Raw genomic sequence first — 25110 nt, forward strand, 5'->3', positions numbered from 1 at the left:
AGATAATACGTTTGCATTATTGTCTATAATGAGGGGGGGCCTCATTGAAAAGTACTGAAAAATGAAAGGCCTGGATAGAGTGGATATGGAGGGGATGTTTCCACTAGTGATTGGTATCACAATTATTCCCCCGGTAACTTCCGTGTGTAGTCTCCTTTATGTACATGGAAGCTCGCAGTTGCCTTTCCCATGGCTCCCTGTGTGGGCATGGACGTGACTCTACATCAGACCATTTCCTCTTTGATACTGACTGATGAGGCAATACGTTTGCAGTAACAGGTGACAATTTCCACTTTTCTTTCCATAAATTACTCTGCTCTTTTATTTCACTAAGACCACATTGTGCATGTTCAATTGGGTCACTTAGATTACCACGACAGTTTGTATCTAACATTCTCACGCAGTGGAATTAAGTAGAATAACATTCCCAATTCAGAAATTAATCAACGTCCTACATAGCGGGTTCTGTGAATCCTTAATGCTATTGTTCGCATAGTTTTTAATAAATAAATAATAGAAGTTATGTTTATGTCCCATTGTACGTTCTCCCCGTGACCTGCATGGGGTTTCTCCGGGAGCTCTGATTTTCTTCCACACTCCAAAGATGCACTAGCTGTAGGGTAATTGGCTTGGTGAACATTGTAAATTGTTCCTCGCGTGTGTAGGACAGCGTTAATGTGTGGGGATCACTGGTTGGCACGGACTCGGTGGGCCGAAGGGCTTGTTTCCATGCTGTATCTCTAAATTAAACTAAACATCATAGTCCATTGGCAGCGCAGACCCAGCAGAGGTGGTGGTACAATGGTAAACAGGCAACAGGATTGTTGAGTCAATGATCCCTCCAGACCTCACAATGTTTCATGGCATGAGGTCAAGAAAAAACGCGTGAAGTGTAGACTCCATCTACACTTTGTGCTGCCTCGGCAAGGCCATCGGCATAATCAGGGACCAGTTGCACCCCAGTTACTCTCTTTTCTCCCCTCTCCCATCTGGCAAGAGCGTGAAAACGCAAACCTCCACATTCATGGACAGTTTTTTCCCACCTATTATCAGGCACTGGACCATCACCAACTAGAGAACGGTCCTGACATCCCATCTACCTCATTGGAGACCTTTTGAACTATCTTTAATCAGACTTTACTGGACATTATATTGCACTAAAGATATACCCTTTATCCTGTATCTGTACACTGTGGATGCCTTGATTGTAATCATGTGTAGTCTTTTCGCTGACTGGATAGCACCCATAAAAAAAGCTTTTCACTGTACCTCGGCACACGTGACAATAATAAACTAAACGAAACTATTCTTTGGCAGCAATATTAACCATCACCACCTTTAACCTCACCTTCCAATGTATCCTTCACTCTCAGGACTTTACTGGCTTTACCTTGCACTAAACGTTATTCACGTTATTCCCTTTATCATGTATCTGTACACTGTGGATGGCTCGATGGTAATATCTAAACTTCTTTAGCATTGCATAATACCTGGGAGCCTGCGTAGCTTTTAATCCAATGTAAAAGCAAGTAAACGTTTGTGTTATCTAGCCCTAAAATGCTTTTTAATTTTGGCTCCGAAAAGCAAGTGCCTTATTACAGCAGAGTGATACTTTCAATTGTTATCCCACACAATTATTTCCCCTTCCAGTGAGACACAGCTAGCTGCATGCCATTTAACGGCAAGGTGATTTTCTTCTTTAAAATTTCAATGAGCATTCTATACAGCGGATTGAAAAGCAAATTGTGATAACAGTACTCACCCACAGTTAATCTGCCAGTCACGTGTCCATTAGAATCACGAGCATTAACCGTCACGTTTTGGGAAGAATCCACAAGCAAAGGGGAATCCTGCAGGGGGTTAAAGAGAAAGTCTGCTTTCAGTTTGAAAATTTAGAAAATAAATGATCAATGACATTGGATAGTAAAGTTTTCGAGGGATACGCAGAATTACTCCTGCACTTTGTGTCTTCATCTTTACAGGAACATGTCCTTCAGCCCACAATATCCATGCCAAATATGATGCCGTTAACCTAATCACCTCTGCCTGCTCATGATCCGTAACCCTCCATTCCCTGCATATCCATGCGCCAAACTAAAAGTCTCTTAAACACCACTATAGTATCTGCCTCCAAAACCACCCCTGACAGTGCATTCCAGCCCCCCGCCGCTCTCTGTGTTAAAAAAACTTGCCCCGCATATCACCTTTAAAAATATCCCCAAAGGAAATTTTGTTGGCTAAGGCCTCTTTAGTTTAGTTTAGTTTAGTTTACTTTAGTTTAGAGATACAGCATGGAAACAAGCCCTCCAGCCCATCGAGTCCTTGCCAACCAGTGATCACCAGTACATGAGGTCTATCCTACATACTAGGGGCAATTTACAGGAGCCAATTAACTTACAAACTTGCACGTCTTTGGAATGTGGGAAGAAACCAGAGCTCCCGGAGAAAGCCCACGCGGTCAAAGGGAGAACGTACAAACTCCGTATAGACAGTACCCGTGCTCAGGATCGAACCCGGATTTCTGGCGCCGTAAGCCAACACCACTCCTGCCGCACCACCGTGCCTCTTTGTTAAGCATCAAGGGAAGCCACCCCACTCACGAACTGCAACATGGCTTGTGAATGCAAAACGGCAGCTTTCTTCCACCAACATATGAATTAATCAGTAGCCAACCTGGAAATACTAATGAGCCCATTAGGTATTGCTAGTTGTGTGGTCCATAATGTTGATAGACACAAATCCTGCAAGAAACACTCTCACCTCCCCACTGCCTGTACTTAATATTAACATTCGGTCAAAACACAAACTGCTAGAGGAACTCAATGCATCAGGCAGCGTCTGTGGTGATAGACACAAAATGCTGGAGTAACTCAGCGTGTCAGGCAGTGTCTCTGGAGAACATGCATAGGTGAGGCCGGGTCAGAATTTTTCAGATTGAAAGATAGAGGATAGAGATAGATTCCTCTGTCTTCCTGTCTGAAGAAAGTTTCTGACCTGAAATGTCACCTATCCATATTCTCCACAGATGCTACCTGACACGCTGATTTACTCCAGCATTTTATGTCTATCTTCAATATTAACCAGCATTTGCAGTTCCTTCCTACAGCATCTGAGAAGGGAATGGACAGGCAACCTTTCAGGTTTAATTTAGAGACACAGCATGGAAACAGGCCCTTCAGCCCAACGAGTCTACGCTGACCATCAATCACCCATTCACACTAGTTCTATGTTATCCCATTTTCTCATCTACTTACAAGGGGCAATTTTACAGAGGTCAATTAACCTATAAATCTCTACATCTTTGGGCTGTGGTTGGAAACTAGCATGCCCGGTGGAAACCCACACAGTCACAGGGAGAACATGCAAACTCCACACCGACAGCGCCCAAGGTCAGTATCGGACCTGGGTCTGAGGCTGTGGGGCATTGTTCGCATGTTGGTTCGCATGTCTTTCCAACTTCACTGTAAGGCAGCAAGTGTACCGCTGCGCCACAGTGCCACCCTCAATGATACTCATTTTATGCTGTAATTTTTCATGCTTAATGTTTAGTTGAACATTTATATTGGTTTGCATGTCCTTCCAACTTCACTGGAAGTGAGACAACGTCAATGTCCTCTCCCGCCAACATCCCCAGCATCTTCAATTTGATGACAGGTTGTAGCATGACAGAAGGATTAGATCAGTCACTCTGCTGTGAATCATGCAAGACATGAATAGAGCAAATTGATTCTGTGCAAACTAATCATATTCAGCATGTTGAGGTATCGATCCTTTGGTAGAGACCTTCGCAAAAGATTATGTTATTCTCATTGTGAAATATCAGCTCAAAGCACGAGTAGAGTTTTCTTTTTAAGCAGTACCTTGGAATGTAGAATGTAGAGGGTCAGGCAGGGTCTATGGAGACTTCTACAGTCCAAAGAAGAGTCCCCATCTAAAACGTCACTCATCCTTTTTCTCCAAAGGTGCTGACTGACCCGCTGAGTTACTCTAGTACATTGTGTCTATCTTGGTTGTAAACAAGCATCTGCAATTCCTCGTTTCTACATTTTGGGCAGCACGGTGGCACAGTGGTAGTGTTGCTGCCTTACTGCACCGGAGACCCGGGTTCAATCCTGACCACGGGTGCTGTTTGTATGGAGTGTGTACATTTCTCCCTGTGACCGTGTGGGTTTTCTCCGGGTGCTCTGGTTTCCTCCCACACTCCAAAGATTTACAGGTTTGTGGGATAATTGGCTTTGGTAATATTGTCCCTAGTGTGTAGGATAGAACTAGTGTACGGGTGATTGATGCTCGGTGCTGACTCGGTGGGCCGAAGGACCCAGTACCGCGCTGTAGCGTCAAAGTCTAAAGAATCCAAAAAACAATGAGCAGAAACATGTGAGAACTACTGGTGTTAATGTATGTTTGGATTAACTGACCTGTGGAGAGCGCGTTAATGGATTAAATGCCATGTTTTTAAAATTAGAGTTTAAATTGGAACTGATTTACTAGGGAAGTGGTCTACGATTACGTAGCAACCTTTCCAAGCTGACAGTTAATCTATCAATGTAAATCACCTGAGAGGTCTATTATTCTCTAATTATAATTGCAAAACTGTGAATACAAAATAGATTTTAATTGTCTCATGAATATATTAATTTAATTTCAGAGCCTCTTCTCTTTGCTCTGAAGACCACACATATTAATTTCTTCTCCTTTTCTTGGTACAATATACAAGAAAGGAATAGCTAAGGTAAGAGTCTTTTACCTAGAGTAGGGGGATCAAGAACGAGCAGTCATAGGTTTAGGGCGAGGGGGGGCAAGATTTAATAGGAACCTGAGGGGCAACTTTTTTACATAAAGGGTAGTCAATATATGGAATGGGCAGCCGTTGGAGGTAGTTGAGGTAGGTACTTTCGCAACTTTTATAAAACAATTGGACAGTTGGATAGTTTTAGTTTAGTTTAGAGGTACAGCGTGGAAACAGGCTCTTTGGCCCACCGAGTCCGTGCCAACCAGTGATCCCCGCACACGAACACTATCCTCCACACTAGGGACAATTTACAATTTTACCAAACCAATTAGCCTACAAACCTGTATGTCTTTGGAGTGTGGGAGGAAACTGGAACACCCGGGGAAAACCCAAGCGGTCACGGGGAGAACGTACAAACTCCGTACAGACAATACCCCGTAGTCAAGATCGAACCTGGGTCTCTGGCGCTGTAAGGCAGCAACTCTACCGCTGCACATCCATATTGTTCAGGCATTCCCTGAGCTCTTCACTGACCCTCGTTCACATACATCTTGAAGCAGAAATATCAGTGTTCAAAGAACCTTGTTGAAATGGCATTATAGAAACAAGGAACTGCAGATGCTGGTGTACAAAAAGAGATACCAAGTGCTGAATTAACTCAGTGTCTGAAGAAGGGTCTCGACCCGAAACGTCACCCATTCCTTCTCTCCCGAGATGCTGCCTGACCTGCTGAGTTACTCCAGCATTTTGTGAATAAATCGATTTGTACCAGCATCTGCAATTATTTTCTTATAGCATTTCAAGAGCATGGATGTGTAATTTAAGGTCCGGACCCTTCAGAACTGTATGCAATACTCCAAATACAGCCTGACCAAAGTGCTATAGAGCACCATTCTTATTCTCTGCCCTCTACCTGTAGTGCAGTTTTCGCCAGAGTTCACCAAACGTCATGTTTGCAATGCACTTTAAAAAGCAGAGCTGGATGTGGGATGCCGTATTGTCCTTAGCTCAAGCTAACTTGCCAGGAAATGGAGAAAGAATTCATTAGTACAGTGGCAGGGGACGAAGTCTCAGGCGGACACATTGCAGAGGCTTTCAGGCTTTTGTTCGCTTTGAAGGATTAAAATTCAGCCCCATGAGTTCAGATCCTACATTAAGAGGTTGTGAAATTGAGCTCAAATGGAAGCCTGAAGCAAGAGAACCAGAATCATTGTAAAAGCTTAACTCTGAAGGGAAAAGAAAGATAGGCAAAGGCACCACCGGCACCTCTATCTTCGACTGCGATTGATGCTGAGCGCATTCGCCAGATGCTTTCCTGGGTTCAAACACGCCATAGTATTCCGCGTGTACTTTATTTAATTGTCTCTCCAAATCATCTTTTGACTCATGACAGGAATTTACAGGCGGCACAGTGGTGCAGAGTTGCTACCTTAAAGCGCCAGAGACCCAGGTACAACCCTGACTAGTGGAGATGGACAACCTTGGTCGGCATAGGCAAGTTAGACTGAAGGGCCTGTTTTGGTGCTGGATGACGCTATGACTCGTTGAAATTTACAAGCATCGAAGAGAAATTACTGCTGTTAAGTGAGATTCACAAACCTTTCTCTGTGCGGTATGTTAGAATATGGAAACAATGCAAACAAAGGTAATTGTGAATCAACCATTCCTTAGAATGGCAGGGCAGGCTCATTGTCAATATCCTTAATTCCTCTACCATTTTATTCTAGAATAAATCATGTTTATATTCGCTGACCCTGCTCCTGTACTCAGAGTTTAGGATGAGGGGGGGACCTCATTAAAACTTACCAAATATTGAAAGACCTGGATAGAGTGGATGTGGAGAAGATGTTTTTTTCACTAGTGGGAGAGTGTAGGACCAAAGGGCACAGTCTCAGAATAAAAGGACGTATACTTAGAAAGGAGATGAGGAGGGATTTCTTTAGTCAGTGGGTGGTCAATCTGGCGAATTCAATTTCCACAGATGGTTGTAGAGGTCAAGTCATTGGGAGTTTTTAAAGTGGAGATTGACAGGTTCCTGATAGTAAGGGTTTCAAAGGTTACAGAGAATGGGGTTGAGAGGGAAAAATAGATCGGTCATGATTGAATGGTGTAGACTCGATGGGCTGAATGGCCTCATTCTGTTCCTATGACTTATGTAATACACTTAATAAATGAGCAGAGAAGACAATTTGCTTTGAGCTGGGGTTCCGTTTTTGTACTCTACTGTAATTCCGAAAATTATATAGGATCTCGGCAGGTCTTGACATGGTTCCGTTCCTGAGAACTGCTCGTAACCTGACAAGTTTGCAAATCGTAAATGTGGCTGCCCAGCAATACATTTACATGTAAATGCAGACCAGCTGAGATCGATTTGTGGTTAAACCAGCGCGTTTAGCTCAATCATTCAGATTTCTCTGTAAGATGCAACGGTATGACCACAAACCAAGTTCCCACACACAGCAGAAGATTCCATTTGCTGCTGGTCTTCCAAAGGCTCGTTGAGATGTAGGTCAGGCGTTCATAACCTGGAGTTGACCTGTAAAGGTATTACACGTCCACCAATGATTTTCCGGCACTCTTGGTTCCAGAGCATGCCGGATTATCCGATTTGCTGGATCAACAAGTAGCTGGTGCCTGTGAGGAGTCGGACAGTACCAGCCTTCGCCACGAGGGGGCCAAGGTACCGACCCGCTAAGTCGGCCTCAGAAGGCGGCTACAGGAATGGATCTGCCAGCTCCGGCTGGGCCAGAGTTCCAGAGCCCCGGCCGCAGGGGGCAAATTTAACCAACCGAACGGCTGCGGAAATCCCGATGAGATCGAGATCGGTCTCCCTACCCAGCCTAGGTGCCACATTTTCGGGGGGACTTCCGGGGGGGGGGATACCAAGTGCACTCTCGTGACTTTGTCCGGATTAAAGGAGGTGCCGCACCACCAGTTGCTGCAAAATCAGTGGTGGACTTGTATTTCGTGGAGCAGATTAACAACATCTCAGTTTCTATGTATTCTCCATTGAAACTCCACTAACGGGTTTAATATCAGGTAAGCCAACTGCATGTCAGACCTAAACGCCCAGACCCAAGTGGACTCCACGCACAAGAAGCTTCAGAAAGAATGTGTTATATCTCCATGAGGCCGAGTTTTTTTTGATGAGTTCTGATAGTAAACAACTAAAGTTATTCACTGGTTATTAAAATGCTCAACAGTTTAGGTCGGCACACTGGCGCAGCTGGTAGAGCGTTTGCCTCACACCGCCAGAGAACTGGGTTCGATACTGACCTCAGCCTCTCACTGTACCTCAATACACATGACAATAAGAAACTAAACTAAACTGTGCTGTCTGTGCGGAGTTTGCACGGTCTCTCCTGTGACTGCATGGGTTTCCTCCATATGCCCTGGTTTCCTCCCACATCCCAAAGACGTGCAGGTTTGTAGGTTAATCGGTCTCTGTAACATTGCCCCGAGTGTGTAGGGAGCGGAAGCAAAAGTGGGATTACATGGGACAAGTGTGAGTGGGTTGGCGTAGAAAGAAACTGCTGATTGTGGTTTGCACCAAAGATAGACACAAATGCTGGAGCGACTCAGGCAACATCTCTCGAGAGAAGGAATAGGTGACGTTTCAGGCCGAGACCCTGCTTCAGACTGAGAGTCAGGGGAGGGGGAAACTAGAGGTATGAAAAGGTACATAGAATAAAAGGTATACAAAAGGGCAAAGCAAAGCCACGGTGATCAAGGACAGGTGGAGCCCACAATGGTCCATTGTTTGTCTATGGAGTAGGTGAAAACGAGTGATACAAACTGCAGGGCGACAGTGAAACTAGTATGATGAATAGGTTGGGGGAGGGACGGAGAGAGTGGGGATGCCAAGGCTACTTGAAGTTAGAGACATCAATTCTCATATCGCTGGGTTGTAAGCTGCCCAAGTGAAAGATGTTTCCATGCTGCATCTCTAAACTAAAAGTTCACCCTCACATCCCTTAATAATTCATAATATAACATAATCTTTCTTCTCTGAAATTCTACATAGGTTTCTTGGTGCTCATTACATACCGTTCTGGAGTGGATTTCTTTGGCGTACAAAGGGAAAAGAAACTCCGACTCTCCCTCCAGTCGAATCCCATTTTCCGTAATTCTCAGGTGTCCCATTCCATCCTAGACAAAAATCAGATATAAATCAGTCAATGTCGTCAAGCTGGAAAGGATGCAGAGAAGATTTATGAGGATGTTGCCAGTACTCAAAGGCCCGAGCTATACAGAGAGGTTGAGCAGGCTAGGACTCTATTCCTTGGAGTGCAGGAGGATGAGGGGTGATCTTAGAGAGGTGTACAAAATCATGAGAGGAATAGATAGGGTGAATGTACAGTCTTTTGCCCAGAGTATGGGAATCGATAACCAGAGGACAAAGGTTTAATGTGGAGGAAAGAACTGCAGATGCTGGTTTAAATTGAAGGTAGACACAAAATGTTATCCCACTTTTTAAGAAAGGAGGGAGAGAGAAAACAGGAAATTATAGACCAGTTAGTCTGACATCAGTGGTGGGGAAGATGCTGGAGTCAATTATAAAAGACGAAATTGTGGAGCATTTGGATAGCATTAACAGGATCGTTCCGAGTCAGCATGGATTTCCGAAGGGGAAATCATGCTTGACTAATCTTCTGGAATTCTTTGAGGATGTAACTAGGAAAATTGACAGGGGAGAGCCAGTGGATGTAGTGTACCTTGACTTTCAGAAAGCCTTCGGCAAGGTCCCACATAGGAGATTAGTAGGCAAAATTAGAGCACATGGTAATGGGGGTAGGGTACTGACATGGATAGAATATTGGTTGGCAGACAGAAAGCAAAGAGTGGAGATAAATGGGTCCCTTTCAGAATGGCAGGCAGTGACTAGTGGGGTACTGCATGGCTCGGTGCTGGGACCGCAGCTATTTACAATATACATTAATAACTTGGATGAAGGGATTAAAAGTAACATTAGCAATTTTGCAGATGACACAAAGCTGGGTGGCAGTGTGAACTGTGAGGAAGATGCTATGAGGTTGCAGGGTGACTTGGACAGGTTGTGTGAGTGGGCGGATGCATGGCAGATGCAGTTTAATGTGGATAAGTGTGAGGTTATCCACTTTGGTGGTAAGAATAGGAAGGCAGATTATTATCTGAATGGTGTCAAGTTAGGAAAAGGGAACGTACAATGAGATCTGGGTGTCCTAGTGCATCAGTCACTGAAAGGAAGCATGCAGGTACAGCAGGCAGTGAAGAAAGCCAATGGAATGTTGGCCTTCATAACAAGAGGAGTTGAGTATAGGAGCAAAGAGGTCCTTCTGCAGTTGTACAGGGCCCTAGTGAGACCGCACCTGGAGTACAGTGTGCAGTTTTGGTCTCCAAACTTGAGGAAGGATATTCTTGCTATTGAGGGCGTGCAGCGTAGGTTTACTAGGTTAATTCCCGGAATGGCGGGACTGTTGTATGTTGAAAGACTAGGCTTGTATACACTGGAATTTAGAAGGATGAGAGGGGATCTTATTGAAACATATAAGATTATTAAGGGGTTGGACACGTTAGAGGCAGGAAACATGTTCCCAATGTTGGGGGAGTCCAGAAACAGGGGCCACAGTTTACGAATAAGGGGTGGGCCATTTAGAACGGAGATGAGGAAAAACTTTTTCAGTCAGAGAGTTGTAAATCTGTGGAATTCTCTGCCTTAGAAGGCAGTGGAGGCCACTTCTCTGAATGTTTTCAAGAGAGAGCTAGATAGAGCTCTTAAGGATAGCGGAGTCAGGGGGAATGGGGAGAAGGCAGGAAAGGGGTACTGATTGAGAATGATCAGCCTTGATCACATTGAATAGCATAACAATTTTAGACCCACCTTACTCACTTACTTGGTGCTAATGAAAGAAATTTCATTGAAATCGGTGTTATATTTTTAGTTATTCACATTTTAAAGTTTAAATCTATCTCCTAGCGAGGGAGGGGGAGGGAGGGACGGAGGGTGGTGGTGGAGGGAGGGGGCAGGAGGATAAGGGGAGTTGACGGGGATGGAGTGGGGGGAGGGGAAGGGGGAGGGGGAGGGGAGGGGGAGGAGTGAGTGAGGGGGAGGGAGGGGGAAGAGGGGAGGAGGGTGGGGGGGAGAGGGGATGGGGAAAGGGGAGAGGGAGTGGGGGAGGAGAGGGTGCTGCACCAATGCAGGAGAGGTTTGGGCCCAACGGGTCCACTTGGTCTAGTTATTATTATTATTATTATTATTATTATTATTATTATTATTATTATTATTATTATTATTATTATTATTATTATTATTATTATTATTATTATTATTATTATTATTATTATTATTATTATTATTAATAATAATAATAATAATAATAATAATAATAATAATAATAATAATAATAATAATAATAATAATAATAATAATAATAATAATAATAATAATTATTATTAATAATAATAATAATAATAATAATAATAATAATAATAATAATAATAATAATAATAATAATAATAATAATAATAATAATAATAATAATAATAATAATAATAATAATAATAATAATAATAATAATAATAATAATAATAATTATTATTATTATTATTATTGCACTATTATTGTCTTGCACTATTATTGTGTTTTTTAATGTATTCTGAGCTTTTTTTTGTTGTTTATTATGGGTTTTACAGAGTATTATATTTACACATCTGTTGTGCTGCTACAAGTAAGAATTTAATTGTTCCGTATCGGAACATATGACAATAAAACACGAGTGTAAGAACGAATTGCAGATACTGATTTACACCAATGATAGACACAAAATGATGGAGTAACTCAGCAGGTCAGGCAGCATCTCTGGGGAAAGGGAATGTATGGCATTTCGGGTCGAGACCGTTCTTCAGACTGAGGGCTCAGTCTGCAGAAGGGTTTCGACCCGAAATGTCACATATTCCTTTCTCCAGAGAGGCTGCCTGCCCGGCTGAGTTACTCCACCATTTTGTGTCTATCTTTGACAAGAAAACACTCTTGACTCTCTTGGCATATTTTAACTATTCAAACAAGTTTCTGCCCTAAGTATGGTATGTTGATGTTCGTGGGTTAACTGGCCTAGTGTGCAGAGAGCGGATGCAAAGGTGAGAAATCATAGAACTAATGTAAACAGGTGATTGATAGGGCCTGTTTCCACGCTGTATCTCTAGGCTAATCTAAATGTAGATGCAAGGGCACCCGTTGACATTCTAGAATAACAAGTGTTGTCCTCTTATAACATGCTCCATCAATCTCCAGGCAGTGGGACTGAAATTAGCAAGTTATGTGCTGTCTATTTATAACAATACCACACTAAACCCTGCAGGAAGATGCTCTCCAAACGTAGTGAACACAAGATTCAGAGAGGTGGTGTGGAGGTGTGGATACACACATGGAATATTGCTAAAATAATTCAATTTTCATGCCAATGTGTTGTAAGCTGCCCAAGCAGAATATAAGGTGCTGGTCCTCCAGTTTGTGTGTGGCCTCACTCTGGCAATGGAGGAGGCCCAGGACAGAAAGGTCGGTATGGGAATGGGAAAAGGAGTTAAAATGGTGAGCAACTAGGAAATTCCAACTGGTGCAGACAAAGTGCAAGTGTTCGGCGAAACGGACCCCTTAATCTTGGCTTCATCGTGCTGATGTAGTGGGGACCACACCTACAATTCAAGAGCACATTGCCTGTTTATGTCATCGTAGGCTGGCAGCACAGTGGTGCAGCGGTTGAGTGCTGCCTCACAGCGCCAGAGACCCAGGTTCGATCCTAACTATGGGTACTGTCTGTATGGACTTTGCACGTTCTCCCTGTGACTGCGTGGGTTTTCTCCGGGTGCTCCGGTTTCCTCTCACACTCTAAAGATGTACAGATTTGGTGGTTAATTGGCTTTGGTTAAAAAAAATGTAATCGCCCCTCGTGTGTAGGATAGTGCTAGTGTACGAGGGTGATCGCTGATCAGTGCGGACTCAGTGGGCCAAAGGGCCTGTTTCCACGTTTTAGTTCTAAAGTCTGAAGTCTAAAGGTACAAGGGGAAGTGAAGCCCACTTTAAGGAGATTCGTGATAAAAAATGGCTGTTCCAATTTCATGATAGCTTTAAATCATGCAGATTCCATTATGAATGCAGTAAAAATGGGTACAAATGTTTGGTTTTCTAATCTAGTTCTTAGGTCTAAGTGTACAGTACAACAAAATAAATACACATTAAAATTCACCATTGCTGCCAAGTTCCTTCATAAGTTCTTAAATTATAGGAGCCGAATTAGGCCATTCAGCCTATCAAGTCTACACTGACATTCAATCATATTTTTCTATTTTTCCTTCTCAACCCCATTCTCCTGCCCTCTCCCCATAACCGCAGATACCCATACTAATCAAGAATCTGTCAATCTCCGCCATACAAATATCCATTGACTTGGCCTCTACAGCCATCTGTGACAATGAATTCCACAGATTCACCACCCTCTGACTAAAGAAATTACACCTCATCTCCTTTCTAAAGGTACGTCCTTTTATTCTGGGGCTGTGCCCTCTGGTCCTAGACTCTCCCACGAGTGGAAACATCCTCTCCACACCCACTCTATCCAGGCCTTTCATGCTGATCATCCCAAACATTTAACTTGTCGCATTTCCTAATGCCAACTGACCTGTTGTACATTTATTGCTGTGTGGAGATTTTATTCTCTGTTGTTCTGAAAGCACAAATCAATATGCTTTCACGTTTAAAAAAAAACTACCCGAAGCTCCAAACGTGGAGCTAAATGATTTTGAAATGGCACCAGTAAAGCAGAGACCAGACATAAAGGTGCATGGGGTTTACATTTAGAATTGATAAAGCCAGACACCTCACAGCACACTGATAGCCAATTATGGCACCAATATTGATCCCACACTGAACTAATGTTTACTTGACTACTTGCTTTTCAATTAAACATTGATTGAATTGTTTATGAAATGCTATAATCAGAAAGGTATAATAACTTATAAAGCCAAATGCTGGTCCAAAAACAACAATCATTTACATTTATATCGCAATTTACATCAATCACCTACTAGTTTGTAATGCTGGTATATTGATGTTTCAATGAATGATTCTGGCACAGACAATTGTCACAATCTCATATATTAACAGCACATCTATATGAAACATTAACTGTGTAAAGGCATTTTAGATTCTCATGTGGCATTAGGATTGGGTTTCTTGGTTGAATATTTAGCTTACGTGTTTGTTAACATGTAGATGGCTTATCACTGAATAGGAAGTTAGTTATTGTCCGAAAGCACAAGGGAGCATAGGTAGTTTAGATGCTACTTGGCATTGGGCTTGGTTTTCTTGGTTGAGCTCTTATCCTGGTGCCATAGCACGTACGTTGTGTTTTAACAGTAATTCAAACCATTCATGCTAGTGATTGATTGTTTGTCCTCTTCAATACATCTCACTCTGCAGATGGTCTGCCTGTGATTCACTGACTCAAGGCCACAAGATGGATAGACTGAAGCAGGATCCTGATCCGAAAAGTCACCTATCCACGTTCTCCTGAGATGTTTCTTGGCCCGCAGAGTTACTCCGGCACTGTGCCATTCCAAGATGATTGAACCCTTTGACTTTCCCTTTGTCAACAACTAACTAAAATGTTTCAGTGAGAATGAATGAGGTACAGTGAGACCTTGTGTTTCCTTTTTGAATTATTTTTATATGAAGTATTTTTATTACCAATGTATCTTCTGACAAATATATATGTGGCAAAACATATTAACAAACAACACATTTAAACCATTTTACATTGTAGGAAGTAGAATTATCTAAAGAGACTTCAATTTTTATTTTTATTGAGTCATAGAGACATACAGCATGGAAACAGGCCCTTCGGCCCAACTTGCCCACGTTGACCAGCATGTCCCATCTACTATTCCCATCCGCCTGCATTTGGTCTATGTCTCTCTAAGCCTGTCCTATCCATGTACCTGTCTGAATGTTTCTTAAACGTTGCAATAGTACCTGCCTTAACTACATCCTCCAGCAGGTCGTTCCATACACCCACCGCAATTTTTTTCTAGAGGGATGCTCACAAAAAGTTTTTGCAGCTCAACACAATGTGCAAAGGTGTATATTTATTATCAAATGTGAATGACATGTACCGTGATAAATGTACTTGAAGTCAACCTTAACAAACATGTCATCCTGAACTGGTAGTCCGTGAAAAATATGACAATGAAGTTAACGCATGAGGTTTAGCCATGAAGGTTAATCATCGATGCTTACTGTTCTGTGTGAGGTCAGAAAATGCTGTGAATTTAATTGTCACAGAAAGGCACAGAACGTAATCAAAAAGGTGAATGCAGTGCTGGCCTTTACACAGAGCAGCCTGCGGTGCATTCAAGAGATAGCTGGATAGAGCTCTTAAGGATAGCGGAGTCAGGGGGTATGGGGAGAAGGCAGGAACGGGGTACTGATTGAGAATGATCAGCCATGATCACATTGAATGGCGGTGCTGGCTCGAAGGGCCGAATGGCCTCCTCCTGCACCTATTGTCTATTGTCTATTGACTCAAAGTAATGCAAGTTTGGCTGTCGCACTAGCAAGCCGTAGAACATAGAACGTAGGAAAGTGCAGCACAGGAACAGGCCCTTTGGCCCACAATGTCCGTGTCAAAAACGATGCCAGGACAGACTAATCTCATTGCAGATGACACCAAGATTACTGGAGTTGAAGGACTGTGGAGTAGGCTGTCAAAGGATACAGCGGGATGTCGGTCAGCTACATTGTACAAAATCATGAGAGGACTAGATCGGGTAAAACGCATAGAGTCTCTTGCCCAGAGTAGGGGAATGGAGAACTGGAGGACATAGGTTTACAGTGAGAGGGGGGGAAAGATTTCTTACAAACCTGAGAGGTAACCTTTTTACTCAAAGGGTGGTAAGTGTATGGAACGAGCTGCCAGAGGAGGTAGGACATGGATAAGTGACGATTCGGGTCAGGACCCTCCTTCAGTTCATGTTTCTGCCCACAAGGCTGTGTACTCAAGTCTTTAGACTTTAGAGATACAGAACAGAAACAGACCATTCAGCCCACCAAGTTTGTGCCAACCAGCGATCACCCCGTACACTAGCCTACACACTGGGGACAATTCACATATTTACCAAAGCCAATTAACCTACAAACCTGTATGTCTTTGGAGTGTGGGAGGAAACCGGAGCACCCGGAGAAAACCCACGTGGTCACAGGAAGAACATACAAACTCCGTACAGACAGCACCGGTAGTCAGGATTGAACCCGGATCTCCGGTAAGGCGGCAACACTACCATTGTGCCACCTTGCCACCAGATGTCTTTAATGTATTTTTTTCCCAATTTCACCATATTTCTTTGCAGGCGTTCTGAGATGCATTAGGCCTCTGCACAGTACGTGCATAACACACCAAAAGAGTGAAACACAATTTCTATTAAAACTTATGCAGAGTGAGCATAATAAAGTGGCAGCATTATTCTCATTCATTTTACATGCCCTGTTCTTTTCCATTTAAATCCTTTCTCCTTTCACACTCCACTACATGGTAATGTCATTAGTTAGAAGGGGTCAGTGCATTAAAGCTGTAATATACTCCTAGCATTTCCTGTCAGTCCTTATTTGCAAAAGAACTTTCATATTATTTCATACTGAAAACAAATGTAAAGCAACCCAGTCCATTACTGAACTTCCTGAGTGACATTTCCTCTCAACTGCCTTTCTAAAGATTCCAGGAACCTTTATTACTTCTTTATTTTTATTCAGCTGAGTCGCAAAAGCCATTACATATATTTGAAAGCTTATTTATTTTGCTAAAGCTATAATCATAATCATAATCATACTTTATTAGCTATGTGTGTTTTGCAACATACGAGGAATTTAATTTGCCATACAGTCATACCAATAAAAAGCAACAAGACACACAAAATACATTTTAACATAAACATCCACCACAGTGACTCCTCCACATTCCTCACCGTGATGGAAAGCAAAAAAAATTCAATCCCTTCCCTTCTTTGTTCTCCCGCGGTCGGGGCCTTGAGCCTTCTGTTGACGGGATGATCTTGGCTCCCGCAGCCGGTGGTCGGGCCCTCTGCATCGGGGCAATCAAGCTCCCGCATCGGGGGTATCTCAGCTCCCCCGCGCCGGGCGATCGGACCCCAGGTCGGGGCTAGTCGAACCTTCTGCGACTTGGAGCTTCCCGACATCAGCCTCTACCCAAGACTGCGAGCTCCTCCATGGTGAATTCCGCAGGCCGCAGTTGGAGCGTCGATCCCAGGCAAGGGATCGCAGGCTCCGATGGTAAGTCCACGGCCCCACGGAGGGGCTCAAAGTCAGTCTTGAGTAAGACCGCCAGTTCCATAATTTTAGGCTGCAGTGTGACCGGAGATACGATCCGGAAAACAATCGCATCTCCGGCAAGGTAAGAGATTGAAAAAAAAATCCCTCCCCCTCCCCCACCCCCCACATTAAACAAACCAGAGAACATTAACACAAACTTTTTAAAACACACTAAAAATAACAAAAAAGACGAAATGACATGCAGACCATTGGCAAGGCAGAGAGACCAACACATTTACTCCAATTCAAAATGTGTCAAAGTTACGAATGTATACAAGCCATGAGCCAGCTCCTTGTGGTGTTTGCTTCTCTGAATGTGTTGTAGTGTGTCCATCTTAAGAAGATAAGAAAGCATCAAATAAGAGAAAGATTATTTGATTCATTCCACCAGACCATTATTCCATCATCCGCCTGAAATCTGGCCTTTCAACGTGTCTATTATAACAAATAAAGTTTTTGCGAAGTTTCTCTTTGCTCCAGCTATGGTGAATCAAGCAAAACTCTGAAGACCTGGCTAATCTCAAATTTTACACCCTGCATCATGGCTTTCTTGACATGGCTTATCCAAGGCTACAGAGGCTCAGGAATGATCGTGTTCAATAGAGCCTTTGATTATTTCTGTTTGCAATGTGAAAAGAAAGTTTCATCTCCCGACTTACTTTAATTCACAGATAATCCTAATTGTAATGCTATTATTGCATCCAGCTACTTCAAGTCCACCTGTGTATACATATTTAAAATGGGAAAATTACTTTCTGAAAACGTTTGCAGTACAGGTCCGCCACCTATTTTCCAGCAACTGATGCCCCCCCCTTTCAATCCAGACAAAACCCCCCCTGTAATTCCCCCTGAAAATGTGGTGCCTAGGCTGGGTGAGGCGTGCGATATCGACCTTCTCGGTACTTCCATGCCGATAGGTCGGTGGAATTTATCCCCTGTGGCCGGGACTCTGGAGTCTGGCTAGAGCCGGCAGACCCATTTCCATAGCCGACTTCTGTAAATTTTCCCCAGTGTGCAGGATATAACTAGTGTACAGGTGATCATTGGTTGGCGTGGACTCAGTGGGTTGAAGGACCTGTTCTCATGCTTTGTCTCCAACCAAATCAAATTAAACAAAGTATTCATGAGCTCTTTTGGTACAATACGAATCACTGAGGCATAGAGGGCTATAGACTAAATGTTGGGCGGTAGGATTAATAGGAAAGGTGTCCACTGGTTGGTTTGGATGACTTGGCCGAATGGCCCATGTCCTAGCAAAGAAATTCTATAACCCTATGATTTTCACCCCTCCTTAGACCCAGTGTCGGTTTTCTTTTCTTTTCGGCTTTGTGTGCTATCTGAATTAAAGATTAAAGACGCAAGCCATTATTTCTAATGCTTTATGTGAAAAAAAATTGCTTTTCAGCCTTCAGCAAAGAAGATTATTATGAACACTGATATTTAAGAAATCAAACATTTCCTTGTTTAACATTGTTATGTTTTGTTTCCTAAAATGATTCCCTTGATGAAAGATGAGAGGATTTTAGCAATGTGACTTTCAAAATGAGAAGTACAGAAAAAAATAGAATCTGTACATTTAGCAAATGCAATCTGAATTCTAAACTGAATCTTTTTTTAACTCGCTAAATCTCAATGCCTTTAACGTGGAAGGGCTTTGAGGGGAGGGAGATGGAATGAAGTAGTTGAGACTGAAGCCATGCAGCCAAATGGAACAATGCTAATTCAGCGCAGAAGTTAGAAATGCAAACAGAAATCTAATCATCGTACAATTACTGAGCACGGCAAAGCCTGGGCTGCACTGTTGGGTAAACAGAGGCCTGTTTAAATCAATGCTGAAATTATATTATTTCTGCACAATGAGGGAAAAACTTTCTGGGGAAAGGTCAAAATTACGAAAGGAAGGGCAAGAGAGAATGAGTAATTGGCATAAACAACACTGTCAGGCAGAACAGAGGTAATCAAAAAAATGATTTGTTCAGCTCAGCAGGATGAAATAGAGTTTGGGATAACAGTAAAGAAATAGAATATAGCTATTTTTATGGATTACTTTGGAGATGTAAGGCAGTGCTAAGTTTAACAAAGCGCTTGCGGTTTGATACTGCGATCCTTTCAGTTTCCACACCGACTAAGACACAAGGAACTGCAGATGCTAGTTTACAAAAAAAAAAGACACAAAGTGCTGGAGTAACTCAGCGGGTCGGGCAGCATCTCTGGAGACCATGGATAGGTGATGAAGTGGAGAAACAAGGAACTGCAGATGCTGGTTTACACCAAAAATAGAAACAAAGTGCTGGAGTAACTCAGCGGGTCAGGCTGCACCTTTGGAGAACATGGATAGGTGATGTTTCGGGTCGTGACCCTTCTTCAGACTGAATGTAGTGGTTGGGGGGGGGGGGGGGGAGAAAGCTGGAAGTGAGGTGGGGGTGAGACAAATGCTAACAAGTGATAGGTGGACACCAGTGAGAGTCCTTATCTTCTATCCTTATCTCCTTACTTTACATTTTTGTTATTTCATCTCCAGCCTTTTTTTTCAACCATCTGTTGATTAAAAAAACCCTATCCACCAATCATTCTTCTCCTGTCCTCACCTCCCTTCCAGCTTTCCCCACTTCATAATTCACTACCCTTCAATCCTGTCTCATACCTTCTGTTTTTTTCTCAAGATTCAAGAGTGCTTTATTGCCATATGTCCCAAAGAGAACAATAAAATTCTGACTTGCAGCAGCACAACAGAATATGTAAACATAGTACTCTGTAAACAATATAATAAATGAAAAAAAGAAGAAAAAGAAATAAAAATAAAAACAATAATAGTGCAAAAATACAAAATGCTCCCAAGTATATATTGTTCAGAGCTTATTTGGAGGTTGTAGTGTTTAATAGTCTGATAGTTGTAAGGAAAAAGCTGCTCCTGAACTTGGACGTTACAATTTTCAGGCTCCTATATCTTCTTCTCGATGGCAGGAGTGAAATGAGTGTGTGGCCAGGGTGGTGTGGGTCTGATGATGCTGGGTGCCTTTTTGAGGCAGTGACTCCTGTAAATGGTGGGGAGGTCACTACCCACGATGGACTGGGCAGTGCTCATCACTTTTTACAGTCTTCTTCGCTCCTGGGTGTTCAAGCCAGACCGTGTTGCAACCAGTCAATGTGCTCTCTACTGTACAACTGTAGAAGTTCCAACCATCTGCCATGCATTTTCTTGCCTCTCCCCTCTTTCAGGGGGAAGGAGAGAGGGTTAAATACCTATCATCTACGTGTCACTACATCGATGGCAAGAACATGGATGATCTGGAACAAATTGTTGGGACAGAGTGATTACATTTTTCATGTGGACCTCAGGAATAACTGACCATAATGACCAACTTTGTTCATGTAACAGGCTACAAAGTCTGCTGTACTTGTGTAGCAATGTAGATTTTCACTGAGAACATCTTGTAAGCAGACTGATTGATTGTACGTACAAAATGGAAATAGTTAGGTAACGATGTAAATCCTCGTTTGCCGCATGATAAAATCAATGTTTAAACATGCAATCTAATACCATAAAAACTTCTTAAATAAATCTACTGAAAATAGAAAGCCTAGCCACAAGCCTCGAGTCAGTTTATCTTTGTTGGTCCTCTGTAAGTAAGCAATGGTTTGACAACTTGTAAAATCGTAAATTATGCAGATGAATTGCTCTCAGATTATAACGCAGTTGGTTTTGCAGAATTGATTAGAAGTGGGCAGGCATGATTGTTCCTTGTGACGTGAATAAACAGCAGTGAAGACCAAAATAATCCAGCGGTGCACAAATTGCAGCCAAGTTCTCATCTGATTTCCTCAGACCTTAATTACAATATTTGCCTGGTTTATCAAGAGAATGTAACATGACAAGATTTCCAGCTGATGACCTGTGGGTCCATTTCTCCTGTAATCTAGAAACAGTCATAGATTCTTACAGCATGGAAACAGGCTCTACGGTGTACCTTGCCCACACCAGCCAACATGTCCCAGCTGCACTAGTCCCACCTGCCCGTGTTTGGTCCATAAACCTCCAAACCTGTTCTCTGGGCAAGAGACAGTGCATCTACCCGATCTATTCCTCTCATGATTTTATACACCTCTATAAGATCACCCCTCATCCTCCTGCGCTCCAAGATGCCCTATCTGAGCTAGCCCATTTGGCTCATATCCCTCTAAATCTTTCCTATCCATGTACCTGTCCAAGTATGTTTTAAATGTTTTATTGTACCTGCCTCACCTACTTCCTCTGGCAACTTATTCCATGTACCCACGTACCCACCACCCGCTGAACGAAGAAGTTGCCCCTCAGATTTCTATCTTTCCCCCCTCAATTTAAACTTACGTTCTTGGAGTTTACTTCAGAGGTTTAAAAATTGGGAGAAAACATGACATCACATTAATGTGCATTGCTTTCCCTAAAGGAAATGGTAAACTACTACCTGTTGAGACATTGGCAACCATGGAAAAGGTCCTTCAAAAGTTATGTATAGAAGGATTCAGTAGTTAGTGAATTAATTTAATATCTTGGAGTATAAGGTGAAAGGTCTGAAGAAGGGTCTTGACCCGAAACGTTACCCATTCCTTTACTCCAGAGATGCTGCCTGTCCCGCTGAGTTGCTCCAGCATTTTGTGTCTACCTTAGGTGAAAGAATACAGTGCCCACCATAATGTTCGGGACAAAGACACATCATTTATTTATTTGCTTCTGTACTTCACAATTTGAGATATGTAATAGAAAAAAATCACATGTGGTTAAAGTGCACATTGTCAGATTTTAATAAAAGCCATTTTTATACATTTTGGTTTCACCATGTGGAAATTATTTATAAATAGTTTCCCTATTTCAGGGCACCATAATATTTAGGGCACATGACATCACAGGTGTTTGTAATTGCTCAGGTGTGTTTAATTGCCTCCTTAATGCAGGTATAAGAGAGCTCTCAGCACTTAGCCTCCAGTCTTTCCATCACCTTTGGAAACCTCTATTGCTGTTTATCAACATGAAGACCAAAGTTGTGCCAATGAAAGTCAACGAAGCCATTATGAGACTGAGAAACAAGAATAAAACTGTTAGAGACATCAGCCAAACCTTAGGCTTACCAAAATCAACTGTCTGGAACATCATTGAGAAGAAAGAGAGCACTGGTGAGCTTACTAATCGTAAAGGGACTGGCAGGCCAAGGAATACCTTCACAGCTGATGACAGAATAATTCTCTCTATAATAAAGAAAAATCCCCAAACGCCTTTCCGACAGATCAAAAACACTCTTCAGAGTCAGGTGTGGATTTGTCAATGACCACTGTCCGCAGAAGACTTCATAAACAGAAATACAGAGGCTACACTGCAAGATGCAAACCACTGGTTAGCCACAAAAATAGGATGGCCAGCTTACAGTTTGCCAAGAAGTACTTAAAAGAGCAACCACAGTTCTGGAAAAAGGTCTTGTGGACAGATGAGACAAAGATTAACTTATATCAGAGTGATGGAAAGTGCAAAGTATGGAGGAGAGAAGGAACTGCCCAAGATCCAAAGCATACCACCTCATCTGTGAAACACGGTGGTGGGGGTGTTATGGCCTGGGCATGTATGGTTGCTGAAGGTACTGGCTCACTTATCTTCATTGACGATACAACTGCTGATGGTAGTAGCATAATGAATTCTGAACTGTATAGACATATCCTCTCTGCTCAAGTTAAAAAAAATGCCTCAAAACTCATTGGCCGGCAGTTCATTCTGCAGCAAGACAATGATCCCGAACATATTGCTAAAGCACCAAAAGAGTCTTTCAAAGCTAAGAAAATGGTCAATTCTTCAGTGGCCAAGTCAATCGCCCGATCTGAACCCAATTGAGCATGTATTTTATATGCTGAAGAGAAAACTGAAGGGACTACTTCCCCAAAACAAGCATAAGCTAAAGATGGCTGCAACACAGGCCTGGCAGACACCCAGCAACTGGTGATGTCCATGAATCGCAGACTTCAAGCAGTCATTGCATGCAAAGGATATGAAACAAAATACAAAATATGACCACCTTCATTTACATGACATTGCTGTACCCCAAACATTATGGTGCCCTGAAATGGGGGAACTATCTATAAACACTGCTGTAATTTCTACATGGTGAAACCAAAATGTATAAAAACGGCCTTTATTAAAATCTGACAATGTGCACTTTAATCACATGTGATTTTTTCTATTACAAACTCAAATTGTGGAGTAAAGAGGCAAATAAATAAATGATGGGTCTTTGTCCCAAACATTATGGAGGGCACTGTAGATTGCATTTGTATCTCTCACACCACCAGGATATGCCCAAGTAGTTTTCCGACAAGATAATTACTTTTAGATTCATAGAGTCATACAGCGTGGAACCAGGCCCTTCGGCCCGACTTGCCCACCATGTTCCATCTACACTAGTCACACCTGCCTGTATTTGGCACAAATCTCTCTAAACCTATCCAATCCATGTACCTGTCTAATGTTTCTTAAACATTGCAAAAGTACCTGCTTCAACTACCTCCTCTGGCTCTGATTACCTAGTGTAACTGAGAATTTGTTTCTTTGTTGTGTTGGTGCGTTATTGTGCCTGTAAAGCTACAGCAAGTAGAGTCTCATTGTTCCCTTCCTAGACATGAAAATTAGACATTCTTGACTATTGACATTTGAAATATGGATTGCAGCATTTTATCTAATGAAATCTCATAAAAGCATAAGGTAGCATGGGCAATTCATCATTTTTTATCGGTGAGGACTGCTGAACCACACATATTGGACATTGATGGATTCACATTATAATTAGTTACTTTGTGGGTGCTTTTGATAAGGTGTGGATGTCATGGAGTCATTTAGCACAGAAACAAACCCATTGACCTAACGTCCATGGCGACCAAGATGCCCTACCTTTACTCACGTTTGGCCCATATCCCTCCAAACCTTTCCTATGCATGGACCAGTCCAGGTGTATTTTAAATGCTCATAGTACCTGCCTTGACTACCTTCTCTGGTAGCTCGTTCCATGTATCAATCACCCTCTGAGTGAAAAGCTTGTCCTTTGGGTTCCTATTAATTATTGCCCCTTTCAGCTTAAACCTATGTCACATGGTTCTTGATTCCCCTAGCCTGGGTAAAAGACTCTGCATTCACCTTATCTATCCCCCTCATGATTTTATACACCTCTATCAGATCACCTCTAAGCCTCCTGCGCTCGAAGGAATAAAGTCCTAGCCTGCACAACCTCTCCCTTTAGCTCACACCGTCGAGTCCTCGTAAATCTTCTCTGTACTCTTTTCAGCTTAATGACATGCAATGTGTCAACTAAGCACATATGGTTTGCGGCTAACATACAGGACAACACAGGTTTTTCATATAGTCATGGATAACCTGTGCCTTCAGTGTCAAAGTACATGTTTCACACAAAGGGTGGTGGGTACATGGAACAAGCTGTCAGATGAGGTAGTTGAGGCAGGTACTATCACAACATTTGAAAGACATTTGGATAGGTACATGGATAGGAACGATTTAGAGGGATACGGGTTAAACACAGGCAAGTGGAACTGGTGTAGAGGGGCCATGTTGGTCGGCATGGGCAAGTTGGGCCGAATGGCCTGTTTCCACAGTGTATGTCTCTTTGATTGTGACCCATGAAACCACCCCACAGAACTGCAATTTATTTCTCTTTGCTCCCTTGTTGAAACTGCATAGTTGTACTGCCACTAGCCATATTGCCACTAAGAATGATGTGTTAGGTGACCATCAAGGCCACAGAGAACAATGAGAATGGCCTCAAATCTTCCTGCCAATACAATGGAGACAGCATCAAAAGCACGAAGTTCTGGCTTAAAACAACACAAGCCAGAGTTTAAGAGTTGTTTCAGAATGCGTAAGTTACAACACAAAGCTTTCAGACTTTCTGAGCCAGTCAAATTCTCTCCTCTCTCTTAATCTGACCAGCACTGAGATTGAGCATCAGCAAGACAAAGGAGATAGTGATTGACTTTGGTTTAAAGCTTCAAGTCT

The 25110-nt window shown here is 42.6% G+C and overlaps 1 protein-coding gene across 5 annotated transcripts in view; it reads right to left on the reverse strand.

The window, feature by feature from the left end:
* Positions 1 to 25110, reverse strand: part of sgcg (sarcoglycan, gamma) — a 208918-nt gene that overhangs the window by 51498 nt on the left and 132310 nt on the right. For all 5 annotated transcript variants that reach the window (XM_078403076.1, XM_078403078.1, XM_078403075.1 and 2 more), the window contains 2 exons: positions 8780 to 8881; positions 1763 to 1850 (listed from right to left, as the gene is read on the reverse strand). In XM_078403076.1, coding sequence (XP_078259202.1) covers positions 1763 to 1850; positions 8780 to 8881 — 190 coding nt within the window. The remainder of the gene's footprint in view (positions 1 to 1762; positions 1851 to 8779; positions 8882 to 25110) is intronic.

This window comes from Rhinoraja longicauda, chromosome 7 (genome assembly GCF_053455715.1).
Source record: "Rhinoraja longicauda isolate Sanriku21f chromosome 7, sRhiLon1.1, whole genome shotgun sequence".
Lineage (NCBI taxonomy): Eukaryota > Metazoa > Chordata > Chondrichthyes > Rajiformes > Arhynchobatidae > Rhinoraja > Rhinoraja longicauda.